Here is a 22222-nt window from a genome sequence, read left to right as displayed (position 1 = left end):
TGCAGGAAGTAGGCTGGTTTTCTGGCACTGTGTTTTATGTGTCTGGACTGAATTGAGTTCTGTGCAGGGGGAACATGCCAACCCTTCAGTAAATGCAAAGCCTTGAAGGCAAGAATCTCAGTTAGGCATCACATGTCAGGGTTCTAACGTATGATTTAAAAAAATGCCCAGTCAGTGGGTGGAAGGAGGGGAATTAGTTGACTAATCTTGGTACAATACCTAGTACATTTTTTGGGAAGGCAGAAAATTAAACCAGGTGAATTTGGAAGGACAGGGAAGGCCAATTAGATTGCCATGTACTGGGAGGGAGGGTCTTAATGACCTGGCGTATGGGATTAATAGAAGAAAGTTTTCAGCCTTCTGGCTCCAAATATCTGCTTTATTAAATTAAATAAAACATAACATTGGAAAATAACCCTAGCAGCAAACAATATGCACATCTTTCTCTCCTTGAACCCTACTGTGCTAAGCTGTGTGAAGGGCTCCCCAGCTCCCTTTAGGTGAAGACACAAAACACTTTCAAAGTGTCGCACAAGTGGTTTTGAATACACCTGCGCTACATGCAAAACGTGCACTGGAACTATTTCCATCACACTGAGGTTGGAGAACATATTTTAAGTATGCAGGAATCTGTTTGAACACTCTCTGCCCGGAAGCTAATGCCTCAAAAAGCTCCAAATATGGGCCATATCTAGGCTTGCCAACCTCCAGGTGGGACCTGGAGTTCTCCTGGAAGTTACAACTGATCTCTAGATTACAAAAATACACTTCCCTGGAGGAAATGGTGGTACCAGAGTGTAGACTTTATGGCATCACAACCCGACCGACTGTTCTTTCTGCCCCAAATTCCATCATCCCCAGGCTCCATCCATAAATCACCAGGAATTTCCCGCCACAGAGATGGCAACCTTAATGACAAGATATGAACATTCATGGCCCCAGCTGGACCACTCAGGAGAGGAGAAGAGAGGGTTTAAACCCTTTAACTTTGCATTGTTTTGCTTCTAGAAATCAGCCCTCTCACTTTCAAGAGGTAAAAGGTATCCTTTACACATAAAAAAACTCTTTTATTGCCTTTAAAAAGTTAACAGCAGCACTTTATTAGCCGCAGCAATGGTATTATAAGTGTCAACACAATTTTGACCACACTTTAGAATGTCTGTTCAACAAGGCTTTGCAAACATTCAAAAGAAAATACATTTTTTTGGGGAGGGGGGATCCATGCCTTATCCCCTCAACTGCATATTTGGCCAGTTGTCTGCAGAAAAGTATGCACAGCCCAAACACTGCTTTTTGCTCTTAAATGACTGTTCCCATTCTAATTTCCTGCCGTTCATTAGAGTGTGGTCCAAAAATGGTGCATGAATGCAGACCCAATTTGTATCTGATCCATATGGAAAGAGGGAAAAGGAATTCAATCCCTGTTCAGTTTCACTAATCAAAGCCTCGCTTTCCACACTGTTGGCTTTTTTTAAAAGGGGGAAAATTAAATTTTAATGGATACATCATTTATTCTTTAAAAACTGCCAGTAGGGAGTTTTAAAGAGGGAGCCCCATTCCAGTCAGTGAAACCAAGCAGGATTTGGAAGGTTAAATCGACAGTTCGCTTCTGTTTGCCCCTGATTTGCATGGCAGCTGTGTGAGCAGTTTATTTTACATGGATCTGACAGATGTGTTGACCTCCATCATGTCTACTTTGGCCCAATGCAGCACAACTCTGGCCCAGATTGAACACCCATGTGGTACCACACCTTTCATTCTTTGCATCCCTCTTTTGAATTCCTCCCCAATTAAAACAAAGCAGACGTATAGGGGGTTAACTCCAGGTTGGGAAAATCTTGAGAGGGAAGGGACCTCAGCAGAACATATAATATCAAAAAGTCTACCCTCCAAAGTACGTAGTAAAAAGAACTGATCTTTGTAGATCAGTTGTCCATCTGGGAGATCTCCCGACCTTACCTGGAGGTTAGCAACCCTACCTACATAACTGTGTTTGCTGATATTTGACCCTTACAGCTGTCATCTCCCATCCCTCACTCTGTTTTGTTCTCCTTTTCACCATATAAATGTAGTGGCAGAATCTCTTGTAGCATTGCCTATGTGGCTCTATGTTGATCAGGATGAGCAGAAGGTTTTTTTATAAATATAAAAACAGTGTTTCTTGGGCAAAAATCTGATTCTGCAGGAAGAGGTTGGGAAACTCCTGGAGATTTGGAATGGAGCCTGAGGACAACAAGGAATTCAATGAGGTACTCCCAAGTTTCTCCAGCAGAAGTGATCTTTGTAGTCTGAAGATGAGCTTTAATGCCCAGCTGGAGGCTGGCATCTTTAGGCCAAGATGTGATAGTGATAGAAACCATTGGATTCAATAAACCAGGGGTAGTCAACCTGTGGTTTTCCAGATGTTCATGGACTATCCATGAACATCTGGAGGACCACAGGTTGACTACCCTGCAATAGACAGTTCCTAGTAGCAATATCCTCCAGTATTCCTCTGTTCTCATCTGAGAGTCCATCTTATTTGTGTGCCTCCCTTTAATTGTGAAAGTCTGTTCCATGTTGGGTTTCATATACAGGCTGTTTTGCAACTTGGGAGATGATGTTTGCTTTCATGCTGGGGTTGCTGACTGGCAATGTTCTTTGGCCAATTATTTAACCAACCAGTTAATGAGTTCTGTATGAGCAGCTAGAATGGAACCCCAGGGAGAGAAGCCACATTCTTATTGCTTGGAAATACTTAGGACCAGTCTGTTTCCCTTCTTGGGTTGGAGGGATTTGGGTGGATGGGATCTGGCTTTGAAAATGCCCAGTAGATGTTTAATGAGGGACGGAACAAGAAGCTAATTTTTAGCATACTGTCTGGCTATGGATAACTTCTAAAAGTAATAGATTGGCCCAGTTTTGACCAATCTGTATTCCCTGCAAGTTTGTCTAGCAAACACTTTGCCGGAGGGAAACTGATAAGAGCCTTCCTTACGTTTTACTTTGGGACTAATCCACTTCAACTCCAGAGTAAATATTCTGTTTGTAGGCAGAGCGCTTTCCCTCTTTAGTCTTTTAGCCTTTTTTAAAAACAAAAGGCCATACATTTAAAATGTGAAACAAATATCAAACATGTAAATGGCTTAGTGGTAGCACATGTTTTTTGATTGAGAATGTCTCATGTTCCACCTTTGATTCCTCCAGTTAAAAGGATTTTGAGTGCAGTTAGAAAGAAAAATCTTTCTCTGTGGAAAACTCAGCAGAACTGGTATCCCAGTCTAAATAGCTGATACTACAAGATGAACCGTAGGCCTGATTCAATATAAAGCAGCTTCATGGGTTTAAAATGTGTATTTGTAGCAAATAAATAAATGAGATTTATTGGCATAGTGGCTGCAGTAGAATCTGAAAGACCCAGGTTCAAATCCCCACTCTACCATGGAAGTTCATAACAATAAGAGAAGAAGAGTTGGTTCTTAAATGCTGCTTTTCTCTCCCCAAAGGAGTCTCAAAGGGGCTTACAGTTGCCTTCCCTTTCCTCTCCCCACAACAGACACCCTGTGAGGGAGGTGAGGCTGAGAGAGCCCTGATATTACTGCTCCGTCAAAACAGCTTTATCAGTGCTGTGAGCAGCCCAACGTTAACCATCTAGTTTCATGTGGGGGAGCGGGGAATCAAACCTGGCTCGCCAGATTAGAAGTCTGCACTCCTAACCACTACACCAAGCTGACTAGAGTTGTAAGGGAAATATATAAGAGGGAAGAACAATGTAAGCTAATTTGGGTTCTGGGGAGAAATGTACAGTATCTATCTATCTAATCTAAGTTAATAAATACAACACTTTCTCCTTGCCCTGGCCACATCATTTCAAGGCAAGGCTACAACCTCCATAGATTCATTATGTAAAGACTAAATATTGTGCTGTTGTTTTTTGATGTATCTACATTACAGAGTTCATTTATTACTTTCTTTCCATAGGGAAATCAAGAAAGTAGTTCTGTTTGTGTTTGGGACGGGATGGGATCCAATGGTGAATTCACATCGCCAAACTACAGTTTCATTGGGGAAAGTAAAATAGTTTAAAACGAATAGTAAAGGTTCATTGGGGAAACTAAAATAATTCAAAACGAATCATAAGGATTCTGCTTTGCACTGACCATCTGGGAACACATTCTTGTTTGATGGAGAACCGTGTTTGCCTTGTCCACGAGGGCTTGTAGTCAGGCTGTTTATAGGACGGGATAATAACCTGGTGCCGCAGAAGGTTGAAATTCAATGCACAGCCCTTAATTTGAGCTGTAGGTGATTGCTAAGGCAGATCTCATGATAACATGGTTGATCTTCAGTCATCATCCTCAGTTGAGGTTAAAAGTCCATGAACGTAGTATAGTAGTTAGATTAGGACTGGGGAAACCTAGGTTCAAATTAGACATGAATTTTGCTGGATGATCTTGGGCTGGGCATTTCTGTAAACCTACACTATCCCATAGGATTGTTCTGAGAATAAAATCAAGGAGGGAAGAATCCAGAAGAAAGAACCCTGAAGTCTTTGAAGGAAGGGTGAGATCTTCTTTTTTTTTTTAATGTAACAGATTCAAATTAAATCCTTATGGGGAGGGTCAGAGAGGAGGCAGAAGTGGTGGCAGATTTTTAAAAACCTAATGCCCAGATGGATTGCTATTTCGCATATTACTGCAAGTATTTGAAAACCTGTCCTGATGCACATGAAAAGCCAGTGTGTTGCACAGAAATTTGAGGTATCTCTCCCCCCGCCCCTTAATGTGGGAGTGTGCACCGTTCTGGGACACATAATATGGTTGCAAAATTCAGCTTCCTGGAAATGTTGGGTTTCAAGGCAGACAGTGGTTGGTGAAGGCTCAGAAAGCCTGAGGGGGTCAGATTAACACTACAAACAATTTCAGAATTCTGAGTAGCTCCTTGCCTGTTCCTCCAGCTTGCAGCATCAAGCTAAAATGTGCAAAATTATAACATGAAATACTACTGGTCATCTTTGTAGATTCCCCTACGTCAGCCTTTGGTTGACTTGCTAAACTATGTCACATCTTCTTTTCTCTAACTCCTTTTTTTCCTATGCTAAACTGACATTTTCCCAAAAAAGCCCTTTATAATTTTTCTTTGTGGTTGGATACTTGTATATATATCTTTCTTATTTGTTGAAAGTGAAGGATTTGCTGCAAGTTCCAGTTCATGCCAGAGCTTGCTTGTTCCTCACATTGGCATCATTGTAGGCTTGCATTTCCCAGTTTCCTTCACCTTCCCTTGGCTGCAGGCTCCATCCCCGTAGAGATTCTTGACTCCCACTCTGTGAAACCTTTGCTTCCTCTCCTGCAGAATCCACTTTTATACGCCCCCGCAAGGATACAGCCATGCAGCAGAATGAACTGTAGAGTGTTGTTTGAGACTGAATTAATGCAAAATGATTTGCCTTGTGACAGCAGTAATGAAAGGCCAGAAACAACCCCTCCCCCCCAAATGCTGGCAGAGAAATGGGGCCAGGCAGTGACCTCTCTGTGGGCCTTGCACCAGCTGCCAAAAGCAGACGTTGTTTCTACAGCGCCCATCGGAGTCAGAAGCTGATAAAAGTCCTACTTTGTTACTGTGGGAGCAGTTTGGGAATTGGGAAGTTTCCTTAAAACTTATCTGGGGCAGGATCATATGAGATGCAGTGGAAATAGTTCATCATTCCTACCAATTGCTCACACACCTCTCATTTGCTGGACTAGGTGTCTGGAGGGGGCGTATGATTTTATAGTTGGCTTGCCCAGGAGTGCACTGTGCATTAGCCTCTATTGGTAGTTCCAATCATCTTCCAGGGAGCCTTCCTCCAATTTGCATGGCTCTTCTGTTGGAGGAAAAGTCACGAGCATTGGTGGAAGGCTTCAAAATCTGCTCACTGGAGTGAGGGGATAAGAGTAGGATCCATCAGAATATGACTGTATTTACCTACCGTGTCCCAATGCCCCTTGTAATGTTGCTTGCTCTCCACACTCATGTCCCATTCATTCACACATTCAGGCACTAACAACAAGACACAGCAAGAACAAAGCATGCCCCAAATATCCAAGGACTCAAGTTCTTCCATCTCCCGCCCTTTGCATGCTGCACCCAATCTGCAAAATTGCGGGTTTAGGAAATGAAGGTTTAATCCCAGTTTCACATTTGTGGTCTTGAAACAAATGGCAATTTAATTAAAGAGTCATGACAAATAGTGCTTAGTTTTAAACCAAGAAATGTGGTGCATGATGAGCAGAAGGGAATACAAGAGATCCAGAATCTCAGATAACTTCAAAGCTGTGTACAAATGCAGTTTCAATGCTCTTCCTTTTATTAAGCAAAGAGATCTGTTCTTCAGCATACGAACCAAGAAACAGGGCCATGGAATTATTCATAAGGACATTAGATAATCACTTGCCATTATGCCTTTATGCAAGTTTACCTAAGACACAGAGTCTTTAATTATTTGTAGGAATCTTACACATTCAGTGGTCACGTGTGGACAAACTTCTGTTTATCTGCAATGGGAACAAATGCAGCTTGTTGTCATGTTCATACATTCCCCTTCCCCACCCATTCATGCATGGAGCCTAACTGAACAGTTCCTGGGTTGGGAGCCTTGAATCAGGTTCCTACTTTCTTTCTCTTTTTTTGCAATATTTGATGCCTCGGAGGAATTCTGTATTGGCGTTGTGGTTAAGGAATTCCAACTTGGTATGGTGGTGAAGAGCTTCTAATCTGGAGAGCTGGGTTTGAGTCCCCCAGTCCTCCACTTGCAGCCAACCGGGTGACCTTGGGCTAGTCAGAGTCCTGATAGTGCTCTTCTCACAGAGCAGTTTTTCTTGAAGCTCTTTCAGTCCCACGTACCTCACAGGGTGTTGTTGTGGGGAGAGGAAGAGAAAGCGATTGTAAGCCACTTGGAGACTCCTTTAGGCAGTGAAAAGCAAGGTATAAAAACCAACTGTTTTTATCTTTAAGATTTTGCACCGTCAGGTGATTTCTGGCCATTGCACAGCTGGCTGGCACCAGGTTTGCATCAATAGGGTCTCATGCCAGCCTTATGCCAACAGTTTTGACCTCAGGATTGCTTTAAGAAACATACTTTTTAAAGGTGTTTGGGTGAAGGGTGTTATACTAGGCAATGAAAAAGAAAATGTATGACTGGTAACATGTTTATGAAATTGTTATGAAATCTCAAGAGAGCATCTGTATAAAGCAGGGGTAGTCAAACTGCGGCCCTCCAGGTGTCCATGGACTACAATTCCCATGAGCCCCTGCCAGCGAACGCTGGCAGGGGCTCATGGGAATTGTAGTCCATGGACATCAGGAGGGCCGCAGTTTGACTACCCCTGGTATAAAGTTCTGAGTAACATGCAGATGTCTGTACGTTTAGTCAAGTGATTAATGAGCTATGCATTCTATAATTGATTCCTCCTGAGAACTGCAAGGAGGATGACCAGCATTCCCCTTTTGTTCCAGGTGACCTCAAATGTCTTTATTTCTCTTTCTCTCTCTCTCTCCCCCCAGCCCAGCTAGAAGCCTCCACTCCCTGCATGTGACTGGCAGTGCTGGAGACCCGCATCTGGGATGCTTCAGCCTCTGACTGTGAGCTTCTCGTTCTGCTTTGCTCATGATGACGTGGCTGTTATTATTTTTACCATCACTGTGTTGTGTCTTTAAATAACAGGAAACGTTTCTGAACAGATTGCTCTGGGATGTGGAATAAAGATCCCGGGGGAGCCGTTGATGCCTCTCGCAAACAAGGGCAGGGATTAATCCCTTTCTGGCTGAGGCACTGGGACTTCTGGTCAGGCACTTGTCGAGGGGCCAAAGGGAGGCATTCCTGTCTCATATTCCCAGGGAAGAAAGACTGTCACATGTACAAATGTAAAGGAGGAGCTAAGCTGTTGTTCAGTTCCAAGCAAAGAAGCCAAAGGTGTCCCAGTCCCCAGAAGTAGCATCAGGTGGGCCTGGATTTTGTATGCATCCAGTGACTGTAAGTCTTGCAGTCAGTGCCAAAGTATAATTGGGAGCCTTGCGGTCTGTGCTTTGTGCATCTCTCAACTAGTTTATGCTTACTGGCATTGCTAGATTGATTTTTTCGCCCTGACCTGATGGCCCAGGCTAGCCCAATCTTGTCAGATCTCGGGAGCTTAAGCAAGGTCGGCCCAAGGAAGTCCAGGGCTGCTGCACAGAGACAGGCAATGACAAACCATCTCTGAATGTCTCTCGCCTGGAAAACCCAGTGGGGTTGCTATAACTTGACAGGACTGACCACCATCACCATCACCACCAGATGTGGTTGGCAGGTGTTTAGTATGAAAACATCAACAGCTTTTAGCCGTCTAACCCTAAATACTATTGTCTGTTTACTATCATCATACCACATAAAAAGTGTCCTTCCAATGATGTGCACCTCTGATTGGCCCTCACCGGAGAAGGGGAAGCACTCCCCCAATGGGATGAGAGCTCTCCCCCACTGAGGGCCAACCAGAGCCTCTTCCCAGCCCCTGTCCTCTTCCTTCTGGCAAGTCCCACGAGGACAAAGTGCCAGCAAGGAAGTAAGCTGTGGGGCTCTGGACTCTGCCGTCCTGTCCACAAGGAGGCCTCCTGCTATGTTCTGCACAGGCCACCCTGCTCTCCCTGACCTCCTGGCTTCTGGGAAAGGACAGGGAAGGCCAAGTGGCCACGCATCACCCTGGGCCCGCTGCTCTTGCCAGCCTTCTGGCATGTGGAGGAGGCCAGGAAAAGGTGAGCAACTGCACTCCACATTGACCCTGCTGCTCTCAGTACCCTCCTCCCCACCAGGGCAGGGGGCGGGAGGCAAAGTGGACACATTTCACCCTGGTCCTGCTGCTGTTGATGGTCTCCTGGCTGCCAGTAGAGTCCAGGAAAGGGTGAGCCAAATTCCTTTAGATTTCAACCAGATATCAACTGTTGGATAATCATAAATATGTTTTATGGTTTTAACGTTGTACTGTTATTTTTATTTTTTACGTGTAACCCTCCGTGAGATGACTCTCGATAGCGGTGGGTAAAAAAAAATCCTATTAAATAAGTAAACATAAATAATTAAAGTCAGAGGTTTGCAAATTTTATTAATTTCCACAATCTTATTAATTCCCACCATTATATTTAAGAGTTGCTGGAAAATATTGTGTGTTAAAATTTGCTAAGGAAATTTTTGAGAAAGCTGGAAACCAGTTTACTTTGGCTCCAGTTATAAGAATGAACGATGGCTTTCAGAAGGGTCATGTCTGGAAAAACCTGTAAGTTGGGATTGGCAGCTCCACTAGGTCTGTAAACATCAGGCCTGGATAAAAATGTGTAAATACATCCTCTTTTCAGATGTCTAACCTCCCCCTTTCTCTTTTCTCTGCAGGGCTCCTTCTACACACAGCAGAGTCTTCATGTCAATGGCAACCATGCCTCTCCTTCCCAAGAAGGACGGCCCAGAGCTGAAGAAACTGGGACAACTCTGGACCTCAGCTTGGATGACTTTATTCCTTCACACCTCCAGAAAACACCATCTCTTAACAACAACATGAGCCCAATATCCCCTCGGGCAACATCAACTCCGCAGACTGTGAGGGCTCCCTCACATCGCAGAGTAAGTGGGCTTCAGGGATTTTAGCTTGCTCAGAAGTAGTGTATGCACCTGTGTGTTTTTCTGTGTGTGTGTGTGTGTGTGTGTGAGAGAGAGAGAACCAAAATAACATGGCAGAAGTAGGGTTACCAACTCCTGTCTATAGGAAGCACACATTCAAAAACAGTTGTCTCCATTGTTGAAGAATACTTGGCTTGCAACCTCCCAGTATTTTGTCCCTGGCCCTAGCATCTTGATGTAACTACTCCTCATTCTCAAAATTCAAAAAGGGCCCACTGGCTCAACAAAACTGAGGATCCCTGTAGAAGTGTGTGTTTATCACTTCTGAATTACAGCAACCCAACGAATGAATGACCTCCCAAATGTCCTATCATTAACAGGCTTGCTCAGGTCTAGCAACCTGAGGGCCATGACTTCCTTTATTAAGTCAAGCCATCTCCTGTTGGGCCTTCCTCTTTTCCCAGGGCCTTCAACTTGTCCTGACGTTATTGCTTTTTCCAGTGTCTCTCATCTTCTCATAATGTGACCCAAGAACAATAACATCAGTTTAGTCATTTTAGCTTCTAAGCTACAAAAACTCATGCTCTTTAAAGGAAATATTATCTAGTTTTAAAAGTGCTACTCTGTTTTCTTAACAAAAGAATGAAATTTCAAGTGGAAAAGCAATGAGATAACCGAGAACCGAAGTCTTTGGAGGAAGGGATTGCAGAGGCAATCAGAAAACAGTTGCTCATACATTGCAGAAGGAAGGGACATGTGGTCAAAATGAGGGGAAACAGCTATACAGTTTGGAGAAAACATGTACAGTATTTGCTGGCGTATAAGACTACTTTTTCCCCCTGAAAAACATGCCTCCAAGTGGGGGGGTCGTCTTATACGCCAGGTGCACTTCAGTTGGGATAAACATAGTTGCCCATAGTGGCCCAAAGTACTGTATTTTGAGTGGAAATGTTGAGGAGTCGTCTTATACGCCCAGTCGTCTTATACGCCGGCAAATACGGTCATAAAAATGTATGCATAGATTCAGCCCAGTGAGCGTTCACATGTCTGAAAATGTACTTCAGGCTAGAGTGCTTACAAACTTCTACTACAGTTAATTTGTTATCTTTTAATATGCCTCAAGAGTCTTGTTTTGTCTGCAACAGACTGATATGGTTATCCCTCTGAAATTTGTTGATGACTTGACTAGAAGACAATCCTGCCAGCAAGGAACTGTTTGATATAGTTGAGTGTTTCCTCTTTAAAAGTACATAAAGTCAAAGAAGAGTGGGTAAATCCTCCACCGGTCTTCCCTAAAATTTGTATGTTATCTGAATCACCTTCTTTGGGAGTATTACTTAAAGGGCCTTGCATTCTAGACTAGAACTATAGGATTAATTCTCTGTGTTTTCCCAAGGTTCCCTCCCTTTCCTTCTTTGTCAAGCAGTAAGACCTGTGTTTTTCTTTGTCTGATAATTTACAGGAAAACATGACTTTTGTCCTTGCTGCCCAGGTTATATAGGTTTCTTCTGAAATGCCCCTCATGTTACTTTAAACAAAGTAGTTCTGCTGAAGAAACTAGTAATTAAAAAATAGCAGTAGAAAAACAAAATTTTAGAGATTAAGATTGAACATAATCTGTGTTCTGTTTGAACCTGATTTGGGACCATGGATCAAACAATCCATGGATCAAACAATCCGCAAGAGGTACAAGGCGGAGAGAGGGGATATTTCTACAAACCTAGAAGATCACCTAGGTTGGAAGAAAAATCTTAAATTAAAAGGGAGCGGGATAGAACAGTGTTAAAATGCCAAGTTCTGGTGAGATTACCTCTTGAGATCTTGGTAGCCATTTTGGAGTACCAAACCAGTTTGCCTATGTCATGCTCTCTCTTCAATTCTTCCCCTTTCACTGGGAATCACAACAATGGAAACACAAACAATGATCTGAAACAAGAAGGGAGGATTTCAGTTAGACTTGCCAGCCTGCCTGGTGGCTTGCTTCCCACTGCTGGTCCAAGCAATGGCGGGAGAAAAAGGAAACAATTACTATCTAGATGACATCACTTCCGGGGAATTCCTAAGCCGCCTTTCTGCCTTTGGGTCACGTAGCATTTTAATACAATAAAAACAGAATTCACCAGGCTCCAATCCAAAATACTGTGTTAGCTTGGCTGTTTTTCTCTAAAACCGTGACCAGGTGAAAACAGTTTACTACTTATTGACAATCCTATCACAACCATAATTATTTTTTAAAGTAAGAATGTGTAGGCTAAAGCATAAATAACTGACATAGTATATTGGTATTAATTTTGCCTGCAGCGGAGTAAATAAAGAATAATTTTGACATGTGTGCTTTACTTTAGCTGTTTGGATGTGAATTAGCAAGAGAAAGCAGAGTTCTAACCCAGATTTGTTGCTTAGTAATACAATAGACAAAAAATAGTGGGAGAAATCTTCTGTTGCCCCAAGATGAGAAAGACAAGTTTATCCATCTATGTGCCACTGAACCTTCCAAGCATGTTGTTTAAATGTAATCTGAGGGCCCAGCTGTTCCAAAGGTACAGGGTTAATCTAAACTTTTGTTGTTAAATGGCCCTTTACTGAAATTAAGAGAACAACTGGACAAGGCTAATGGCCTATTAGAGCCAGCATGGTGTAGTGGTTAAAGAACAGTGGACTCTCATCTGGAGAATCAGGTCTGATTCCCCACTCATCCACATGCAGCCAGCTGAATGGCCTTGGGCTAGTCACAGTTCTCTTAGGGCTATTCTCACAGAGCAGTTCTCTCAGAGCTCACTCAGACCCACCAAGCTCACGGGGTTTCTGTTGTTGGGAGAGGAAGGGAAAGGTGTTTGTAGGCCACTTTGAGTCCCTTTTGGGTTGTGAAAAGCAGGGTATATTTTAAAAAACAGCTCTTCTTCTTTTCTTTATGTTGCATTACTTCCCTAAAGGTCCCTGTGATTCGTAACTGTGGCTCCAACACCCTGAATTTTGAGTTCCATGACACAAGTCCTCGCACTGTGAACAATGGGATGTCACAGCCATGGAAAACGGCCCAATGGAAGTCTGGTAACTCCAGCCAAATTGTTGGGGGGGATAAAAGATTCTTCTTGGCAAAGAGATTGAACACATTGTGGCCTTTTGCCTGTTTATAATCCTGTTATCCTTTTGCTGAAGGCTGAGTTTGATAGAAAGCAGCTTCAAAATCCCCAGGATTAGCTAAGGTGACAGGTTCTTACAAGATAACCTTTGGAAAGGGAATTTATTGCAGAGCGGGTGGGAGTCAGGGCCAGTTTCGGCAACAGACTGGGTCAGCCTTCCCGAATTTCATTTTTTTTTTACCATTGAGAAACCCCTGAAATATTCTCCGGGCTTCAAGAAATCCCAAAGGTGGCACAATCGTGCAGAATATGTTTGAGAAGCACAGCTGCGTCCACGCCCACCTGAGGCCCCTCCCCTTCCCACCCCCTCCAGGCCCATCATTGGCCATTTTGGGAGCAGGGTGTAGCAGATCGACATGACTATATATGATCATATCACCTGATAAATGTTTAACAAATATACAAATTTAGCTCCCGCCTATTCAGGAAACCCTTCCACGGCTGTCACCCCAGGATTTAATGAAACTCTGACTGTGAAAGCCTGGATTGGACAAACCCCACACCATATCATTTCTCTGAAAACTTCTGTTTGTCTCTACCACTCCTATGACCCCCGTTCAGAGCTCAGGTGGGACAGAATTCCTGGTTACCCAGTACAAAAGAGGGCTGAAAAGAGAACTGGAGCCGATGCTAGGCCTTATTAAGATATTAAGCATGCCTAGAAGAATTCAGAGGGATTGTCTAGAGCAGGGGTTGTGAAACTGCAGCCTTCCAGATGTCCATGGACTACAATTCCCATGAGACCCTGCCAGCGAATGCTGGCAGGGGCTCATGGGAATTGAAGTCCATGGACATCCGGAGGGCCGCAGTTTGTGACTACCCCTGTTCTTCCAAAATCCAGTCTTCCGTGCTCTGATTTCATATCCTATGTTGTCTTTTTAAAGAAGAACATAGAAGCTATGTTGTTGAATCAGGCCAAGCAATCCTGCCCTAGATGCCTCTGGTGAAACTTACAAGCATGGCAAGCCGCTGGTCTAGGAAATGGCCCAGCTGGCTCTTTTGTCTAGTCCTTGCTGCAAACTTTTCTTATCTCTTTGCAGCAAGCAACTGGTACCCAACCTGGCCTGCTAAAGAAATTAGACCACTGAGATCTCCAGCACCAGCCGCCCCTCTTTCCTGCCCAGCAAATTCAGCCACAAGGCCAGTTGTCAATGGAGCCGCGCAACCAAGCTGGTCTGCCACCTGGACTAAGGATGGCAGGAGAAAGGAAAAGCGCTGGGTGAAGTATGATGGGATTGGGCCAGTGGATGAGTCCGGGATGCCCATCGCCTCACGGTCGGTGAGTCCACAGATGGAACAGATGTGAACAGCATGCGAGAATCTCAGCTTTTTGGCCTCTTCTCTCAATTGTGTGACTGTAGCCAAACTGATGGGTGGGGAATGTTTTGGTTCTTCTCTCCAGCTATGCAAAGCCGAACTGGGTCTGCAGTTGGATGCAAGCCTCTTAAGTTTATCCAAAAGCTGTAGCATTAGGGAATGCTGCGCATGAACTGAAAAGCACAATGTGCTGAATGGCCTACATGAACATTATCTGTACAAAATCATACGCCATCCACATTTTGTTGTTGTTTTTTTGTGCTAAATTATTAAAGCACTCTCGTTCCACAAATAAGAAAATGTGCTGATCTGGAGCAGATGCAATCCTGGCTTGCTACAAACAGCACTTTGCTAATGGGAGGCCAGTATTGGGACGGCATGATCCCCTTCCGCCCTTCAACACCTCCCCAGTAAAGATCTCACCTCTCTTTCCTGGTCATCCTAGCTGGAGCAGGATTTGAACATAAAGATGTAAGATAGAGACGTGGGGGGAGAGAACTTGCCCCACAGATGGGGAGGAGGCTGTGAGTGGGAAGGGGCTTGCTTTCTGGAGGGCTGGCTGGATATTTAATGTACAGAGAAATTCCTGATGGACCGGTGCCTTGGAAGACTACTTGCAGTGCAGGCCAAGGGCTCAGTAGCTTTGGCCCTGTGGGTCCATGCCATGGTAATCTGGATGGTGAAGTAGTGGAATGCTGTCTAAATGATTTTGCCCTTGAAAATGACTTGGAAACTCCAGTGGATGCAGAACGCCGCCGTTCATTTATTAGCTGGAGTTTGCACATAGTGCCTATTCTGCAACCATTCAATTAGTTACCGATTAGTTTCCAGATTCAGTTCAAGGTGCTGTTGTATTACCTTCAAAGCCCTTCATGGGCTAGGACCCTCATGTCTGCAGGACTGCCTCCCTTGGAAAGCTCTGCTGAGATAGCTCCAGTTATCTGAGTAAAACCTTCAGAAAGGGGTAAGATCAACAACTACCTGTACTGTAGCTGTTGTGACTCCCACCTGGTAGAGTTCCCTTCCTGATAAGGTCAGGAAGAATCCCACACATTTGTGATTCTGCAGAATGTGTAAAACAGGATTACTCAAGGGGGGGGGGGGGGGTGTTTTTATAAACAAAATAGGACAGTCATTTTAGCTTCTGTGGAAATTATGTAGTATTGTTTTGTTAGAGTTTTTTGAATTATTGTACTGTTTTATTGCATTGTTTCCTGATTTGCAATCCACTTTTATTGCATTGTTTTCTCGTTCGGCAAGCCACCTTGAGTCTTGACAAGAAAGGGCAAATTGTTTATATGCAAATACATGAAGACAGAATTGCTGTAGCTTGTATATATACAATTGAATGCAGAGGCTTCTTACGCTGGAAGACTGTTTCTTCAAGTAATAGTCATGCTTTCCACTTAGAAGTGCCAGAGGCTGCAGATTATGCCAACAGCCCAGCCAGCCTTGGAGACTTCTTCCTTTAGTTGTTTCTCTGCTAGTGATATTGTATGTTTGGTTTCTGTTACAGAGTGTAGACAGCCCCCGAGACTGGTACCGAAGCATGTTCCAGCAGATCCATAGCAAGCTCCCAGGTAATGCAATGTTAGAATGGCAAATTACTCTTGTCCACTGGAGGAATGAAGTGGTAACCCTGAAAAGTGTTGGTGGTATCTGTCCCAGTAACACTTATTGCCTACTGCTATGATTATTGAGCCCCCTCTAGTGGCATATATATCATTGCATTATTTTCCAGGGTGTTGCTTTATTGCCTGTTAGATAGTGTAGGACCTTGGCCTGGATAGCCAAGCTAGCCTGCTCTTCTCAGATCCTGGAAGCTAAGCAGGGTCAGTCCTGGTTAGTATTTGGATGGGAGACCACTCAGGAAGTCCAGGGTCTCTGTGCAAAGCCAGTCAATGTCAAAACATCTCTGAATGTCTCTTGGCTTGAAAATCCTACAGGGTTGCTGTAAGTCAGCTGTGATCTGATAGCACATTCCACTCCCACCAAATAACTCAAAAATAATATTTATACTATTATACATTTGTTAGCTTCCTTTAAGTCCTATACCAGTCATGTAAGATAGAGCAGCATTATTATCCAAACACTGGGGGAGATGCACAACATTGAGATTCCCTGTTGACTCCCTTTCCAATGAACACACTTGGCATAATAGCAAAAGTGATTTATTGAAGAAGCAATACAAGGCTTATGATTATTCTTGCTGAAACTGATTTGATAGGTAATAACTTGTTTATTATAACCCCAGGTTCCCATCCCCTGCTAGCATACACGTGCCCCAGCTACAGAAGGTAGACCTCCCCTTTTACCCATAGAACAGGTGGGCTCCTCCAGTCACACGGAAAATCCGTGGAATGCCTTGCACCAGGTACACATGACATTTTTATTTGCACCCAGCCAGCCAAGGCCAGGCTCCTCCCCCACACACGTTCATCCTCTGGGAAAGAATTTCCTGGTTAGACTACCCAGAAAGCAAAAACAAGAAAAGCAGTTTCGAGCAGTTACACATTCTCAGGCCTGTTTCCTTCCCCTCCTTGCTACACAAACTGGTGAAAGTGGCACCAACAGGCTAAAATTGACACATCATCGATACCTCACATACACCAATACCCAACGATCATGGCAGGCTGACAAACAGGCAGGTCCTGACAGCTGAAAGAGAACGGTTTGCATAAAACCGCCTTGTGAATTTATGGCTGTCATGAGATTTGAACCAGCATCTTCCTGGGCCACAGATCAATCTCTTAGACTCCCAGTTTTCATAACAGAAAGAAACATAAACCGATCTTATGGGACAGCACTTAGTCACTTAAAGGCTTGGCCATGAACCCATTGGGTGTCCTTGAGAAAGTCATAAATTCCATATAGCAATATGGGAATAAGAGTAATACTGACCTGTTCAACAGTCACGGGATTACCTCCTTGTGGCCAATCCCCCACCATTCCCAAGATACTGATGCCATTCACTGTTAGGGGACATACCCCTTATAGGTTCCCCACCATTATTTATTTTATTTATCATATGCCATGTGCGTAATACAGCCCAGCGCTTCCAAGATTGTCACGCTGCCAGACAAGAGATGTTCAGAGGTGATTTGCCATTGCTTGCCTCCATGCCACGACCCTGGTATTTCTTGGACCCTGCTTGGCATCCAGGATACTGATGCCATTCGCCATTTGGGGACATACCCTTCTAAATAGTTTTCCCCCTTGTGATCCCTATCGGTGTTGTTTGCCAAAGACAACTAAGTAAATGTAAATCAAAACCACTCTCATTTCCTGACAAGTCTTCTCAGACATCCCTGGTATAGAACACAGCTCTAGGGGTTCCAAATTCCTCTGCCACATGTTCAGGGATTGGCTGTACTACCATCCTTCCTTTTCAGTGGTCAACATGTTGTGTTCTAAAAAGAGATTGTTTCCACATGGACCCTTTATTCTGCGTTGGCTTCCATACAGAAGCGTTGTTTTCAGGAATCTCTGTATGACTCCATCCCCCAATTGTCATGCATCTGTCTTTTTCTTCCAATATGCTGCAATCATCCCCCATACTGGTTTAGTATGACCTTTTGGGGGATATATGACAGTCAACGTGCCTCTGTACACCGTGCTGGTGGGACAATGAGTTTTTGGCACCGTTGGCACCACTTTTGTAACCTCAGTCCCCTCTGCTGCCCTTTCTCTCTCTCACCCACTGGAAGATTTTTTCCAGGCTCAAAACAAAACTAATCAGTAATTGACGTAGTGCAACAACATTATAACATTATAATGGTCTATTGCAACAATTGTATTATTGCTTTCTTTTTACATTTTCTTTCTTTGCAAAGGGATGAGCAACCCTTTTGTTGCAGCACTGTGAGCCGAAAGCTATTGGCTAAACAAGCCTCCTTATAATTCTGAAACGGAAGGGGCTAGATCAGCAGTTGTCCGCCTTTTTGACCTTGTGGAAGCTTTTGGAATTCTGACACACAGCCACAAAACAGCTGCCACAAAAAAGTGGCTGCAAGAGGTGGAGCCAGTTTTTGCAATAAAAAAAAATCTACATGGCCAATCAACTCTCCAGTGGCTAATTAGAAGCTTAACTGGGCAAAAGTCATAATTGGCCCCACTTGCTTTCTAAAAATACCTGGTGGTTGCTACGAAAGGCATTGGCACACACCCCCAGGTGCCATGTTGGGGACCCCTAGGCTAGAAACTTGCTTTTAACAAAATGAAAGCTGGGATTATGTTGTTGCAATAGAGCATTAGGCTGCTATAGCATCATAGCTGTCTCACTGTTCACAAACCCCCAACTTCTCTGACCTGTATAGCCTTGGCTAGATCTCAGAAACTAAGTGGAGCAGCATTTGGATGGGAGACCAACAAGGAATGCCAGGGTCACTATGCAGGGGCAGGTGGGGGTAAATCCGCCTGCCCCAGCATAGGGAGTCTCTTCGGCTCTTTCCTTAAAAACACTACCAGGGTGACAGAAGTTGGCTCCAACTTGTCAGCAATAAGTCCCCTCTGGTGGCAGGAAGGTGGAATAGCAGCCACAGAAGGCTTGGGCAAGGAAAATGCTGGGATAACGTGTGTGAATGCCCCAGAGGTGCTGTCAGCGTCTCTGTATTTGCAGCAGAAATAAGAGCTTCATGGAGCATTGCCTGCTGTCTCCCTGTACAGGCAGGTGGTGTCTCTGCCAGTCTCTGCTCGAGCAAGTTTTTTCTCTCTCCTCTTTTAGAACCGGGACAGGACTGGGAGGTCTGCTATAGGTCCAGAGGTAGGAACTGGTTTCTGCTTGTGAATAAGCAACAGGTGGGGGGCAGAACTGGGCAAGGCTTGGTTATTTTGTGTACGAAAAGGAGATTCTCAAATAATGGCTAAGGAACGACCAGCAAGATGTAGAGCCTTATGGATGGGTGGTGAGAAAATCTATGTAAGGCACTAAGGAAGATTCCCGCATGCATCAAGAGCTAAAAATAAACTGTTCATAAATACCAAACAAAAACAAAAGTGGGTACATCTGGGGATGATGCCCATAGACAGCACAGAACTTCCATTAAGTAGATGGAGGATGTATGCTTTTGTATAAGAATAGAGCTATTACTGCACTTTCCCAGGCAAATGTTACAAAAGAGAAGATCCTGATGTTTTTTGATCGTCAATGAAACCTGCCTTGGATAGTGACAGCTTTGTTTCCTCCAGATGCCAGGCCACCAAAGTCCATGCAGAAAAGCCAACCACCGGTCTTAGCATCAAGCAGCAAGTCTTGCCTACAGAACGGGTTGGATTGGTGAGTACAGTCACGTGTCTTTGTTCTGTGGACAAGAGCTGCCACGGCAATTCAAGCTACAGGAAGAAATCAGAAAAGCCTGTACTATCAAGGCAGATACAGGGGGCCTTTTCGCACAGGGATCTTTGTTGCAAATTGTTTGCGGAATGAAAAATCGCCATTTAAAATAGTGGAATTCGTCGTTATGCATACCTGCCTTTGTAGTGGAATCAGTTGCGTTTTTTAGCGTTTCCCACAGGCTTCCGGTCTCGGCAGAAATCGCTAGAAAGGAAGCGCTATTGCCAAGCTCGTCCCGCCCCTGGCCGTCAAGCAGCCAATGGGCAGCCGTTAGCATGCTCCCAAACAGCCCCTTTCCCTTTAAGAAAGATTAAAAAAAAAAAAAAACGACCCATAGCAACGAATCTAGGTAGATTCGTTGCTACGGAGAGACCCATCCAGCTGCCTAATGTGACCTGTCGCTTGATTGTATGATCGTTTGCACGCTGCCTCGAGTGATAAAAAAAAAATCCCCCCCCCCCTCACGGGCCCGATTTTCGGCTGAATTTATTTGTAAAAAATAAAGGGACTTTATTTCAGCAAACGGGCTTTTAAGTGGTTTGTGCTTAGTGACTAAAGGTGAAGGACTGAAGCCAGGGAAGCCTCTAAACAGAAAGAGGCTCGCCGGTGCGTTTATCCCCGCTCGCTCGGAGAAAAAAAATGGCGATCGCTTCGCCGGAAGTTTGGAGGAGAGAGCCAGGGGGAGGGACTTTGAAGAACCAGCAACAATGGTAACGCACAGGTCTTTAGCGCTACTGTTGCAGATTGGTTGCAGGAGTGTATCGCTATCCGGAGGGTGAATCCACTTTTCTGGATTCCCCTGAAAGCGCCACAACGAAGCGCTTTTTGCTGATTGGTTTCAGGATTGTTGCAGATTGTCTACGACGTCGTGGGTTATGGCAAATTAGTAGCGTTTCCAAATGGCAACCATTCTGCTACTTTGAAGCCGTGCGAAATGGCCCAGGGTATTTAGAGGGGAGAAGAAAAGGTGCCTCCGGATTTACCGAGCTTGAGAGGAGACAGCTGGAGCATAAGGGCAAAATCTCAGTTAAGGATTAAGGATATATCTGCCCATCAATCTCTAATTTATTTATTTCTTTCACTGTGTTTTCCTTTGGAATTAAACCCAAATAAATGGTAACCATATAAACTAAGCTTGTTATTCCTGATTGGCCTTTGAATCTGTTAAACGTCTTCATTATGCTGTACGCTAATTTATGCTCACTGTCTACTTCTATGTATGGACTGTGAATTTCCATTTCAGTGTCTCTGAAGAAGTGTGCTTGCACGTGAGAGCTTATACCCAGAATAAAACTTTGTTGGTCTTAAAGGTGCCGCTGGACTCACGCTTTGTTCTGCTGCTTCAGTTCTACACGATTACCCACCTGAATTTACCCTAGCTTTAATATCCATTTCCTCTCTCCTGGGGAACCATGGATACTGTAGTTTTGTGAGGAAAGTTAAGGAGTCCTTTCTCAGTATCCTCTCTAAACTACAGTTCCCAGGATGCCTTGAGGAAGGCCCTGGCCATCACATTGATATAAACAGATGTATGACTCTTAGTGGTGGGCGTCTCATATGTCCCATATGACAGTGGTCCCCAACCTGTGGGCCGCGGCCCGGTGGCGGGCCGCGAAGGCCATGGCGCCGGGCCGCAGCTCCCTCTCCCCGCCCCCCCCCGCAGTAAAAAACTTCCCGGGCCGCAAGCTTGCGGCCCGGGAAGCTACTTACTGCGGGAGGGCGGGGAGAAGGAATCGGGTGGCTCGCGGGCGCGGCCCGATCCGCGGGCGTGGCTTCCGGGCGCGTGGCTCGCGGACGCGGCCCGATCCGCGGGCGTGGCTTCCGGGTGCGGCCCGATCCGCGGGCGCGGCCCGCGGGCGCGGCCGGGCGCGGCTCGATGCGCGGGCGCGGCCCGTGGGCGCGGCCCGCAGGCGCGGCCAGAAGCGTGGGCGTGGCCCGCGCGGGCGCAGTCCCCGCAGGCGCGCCCCGATGCCCTGCCGGTCCCCAGCCTAATAAAGGTTGGGGACCACTGCCATATGACACATACATTTTAAAACATAGGAAGATTGGAATTCAGTCCAACTCAACCTTCCTGCAGGGGTCGCCAATTCTAGTCCGGGAAATCCCTGGAGATTTGGGGTTGGTGCCTGTAGAGAGGGGAATTTGGGGAGTTATTTCACTAGCAATCTGTGGTATGCCATTGACTAGAGCCTGCCCTCTAAAGCTGCCATTTCCTTCCGTCTAGGGGTCAGGTGTAATTCTAGCAGAACTCCAGGCCCCACCTGGGGGTTGGCAACCCTATTTCCTGGATGGCTATCCATTGATCTGGGGATCTGATCCACACAAAGCTTTCATGTTTTTCCCTCCACATGTCTGCGCTCTCCAGTCATGGGAGAACAGTTGGGAAAAAATACTTCAAGCAGACTTTAAGAGTCACTGAATGTACTTTCGATGGGGGAGAAGGGGCAGTTTTGTTTGCTAAAAGCTTCCTTAGTTTATAAATGCCTGAGTAGAATAATGGGGGCCCTCTGGGTCTGCCTCTGCTGATTTCATGAAAGGAAATATGCATTTCTTAGCATCTAGGTCAGAACTGCAGATGATGGCAGCAGCCCCATGTCTTCAAATGCGGACCATCACCTAATGGCTATAAAGTGGGAGGGATGGATGATTCAGTGCAGAGGAAGAACAGAAGGGGAAGGGGATACTGCACTTTCATACTGCATTCCCACCCCCCCAGAGAAAAATGGCAGGAGGCAAGGGGAAGGGGGGTTCAATAACTTCCCCGCACTTACTGCGTCTCCAAATGAACGTAGCCCTTGCCGTCCTTTATACTTATTCAGTGGCAAG

At 45.0% G+C, this 22222-nt stretch overlaps 1 protein-coding gene across 6 annotated transcripts in view; it reads left to right on the top strand.

Annotated features, from left to right (window-relative positions):
• SORBS3 (sorbin and SH3 domain containing 3) overlaps window positions 1–22222 on the top strand; it is an 83044-nt gene that overhangs the window by 24610 nt on the left and 36212 nt on the right. For 4 of the 6 annotated variants that reach the window (XM_077306367.1, XM_077306370.1, XM_077306371.1 and 1 more), the window contains 7 exons: window positions 7525–7602; window positions 9380–9607; window positions 12538–12655; window positions 13788–14026; window positions 15581–15644; window positions 18788–18826; window positions 19252–19339. In XM_077306367.1, the coding sequence (XP_077162482.1) occupies window positions 7585–7602; window positions 9380–9607; window positions 12538–12655; window positions 13788–14026; window positions 15581–15644; window positions 18788–18826; window positions 19252–19339 (794 nt within the window). In that variant the 5' untranslated portion in view covers window positions 7525–7584. Of the gene's footprint in view, window positions 1–4472; window positions 4543–7524; window positions 7603–9379; window positions 9608–12537; window positions 12656–13787; window positions 14027–15580; window positions 15645–18787; window positions 18827–19251; window positions 19340–22222 lie in introns of all 6 variants that reach the window. The other 2 variants (XM_077306369.1, XM_077306372.1) reach the window with 2 other exon arrangements.

This window comes from Paroedura picta, chromosome 12, assembly GCF_049243985.1.
Source record: "Paroedura picta isolate Pp20150507F chromosome 12, Ppicta_v3.0, whole genome shotgun sequence".
Classification (NCBI taxonomy): Eukaryota; Metazoa; Chordata; class Lepidosauria; order Squamata; family Gekkonidae; genus Paroedura; species Paroedura picta.
Note: the sequence above shows the minus strand (reverse complement) of the source record. Positions and strands in the feature narration are given on the sequence as shown.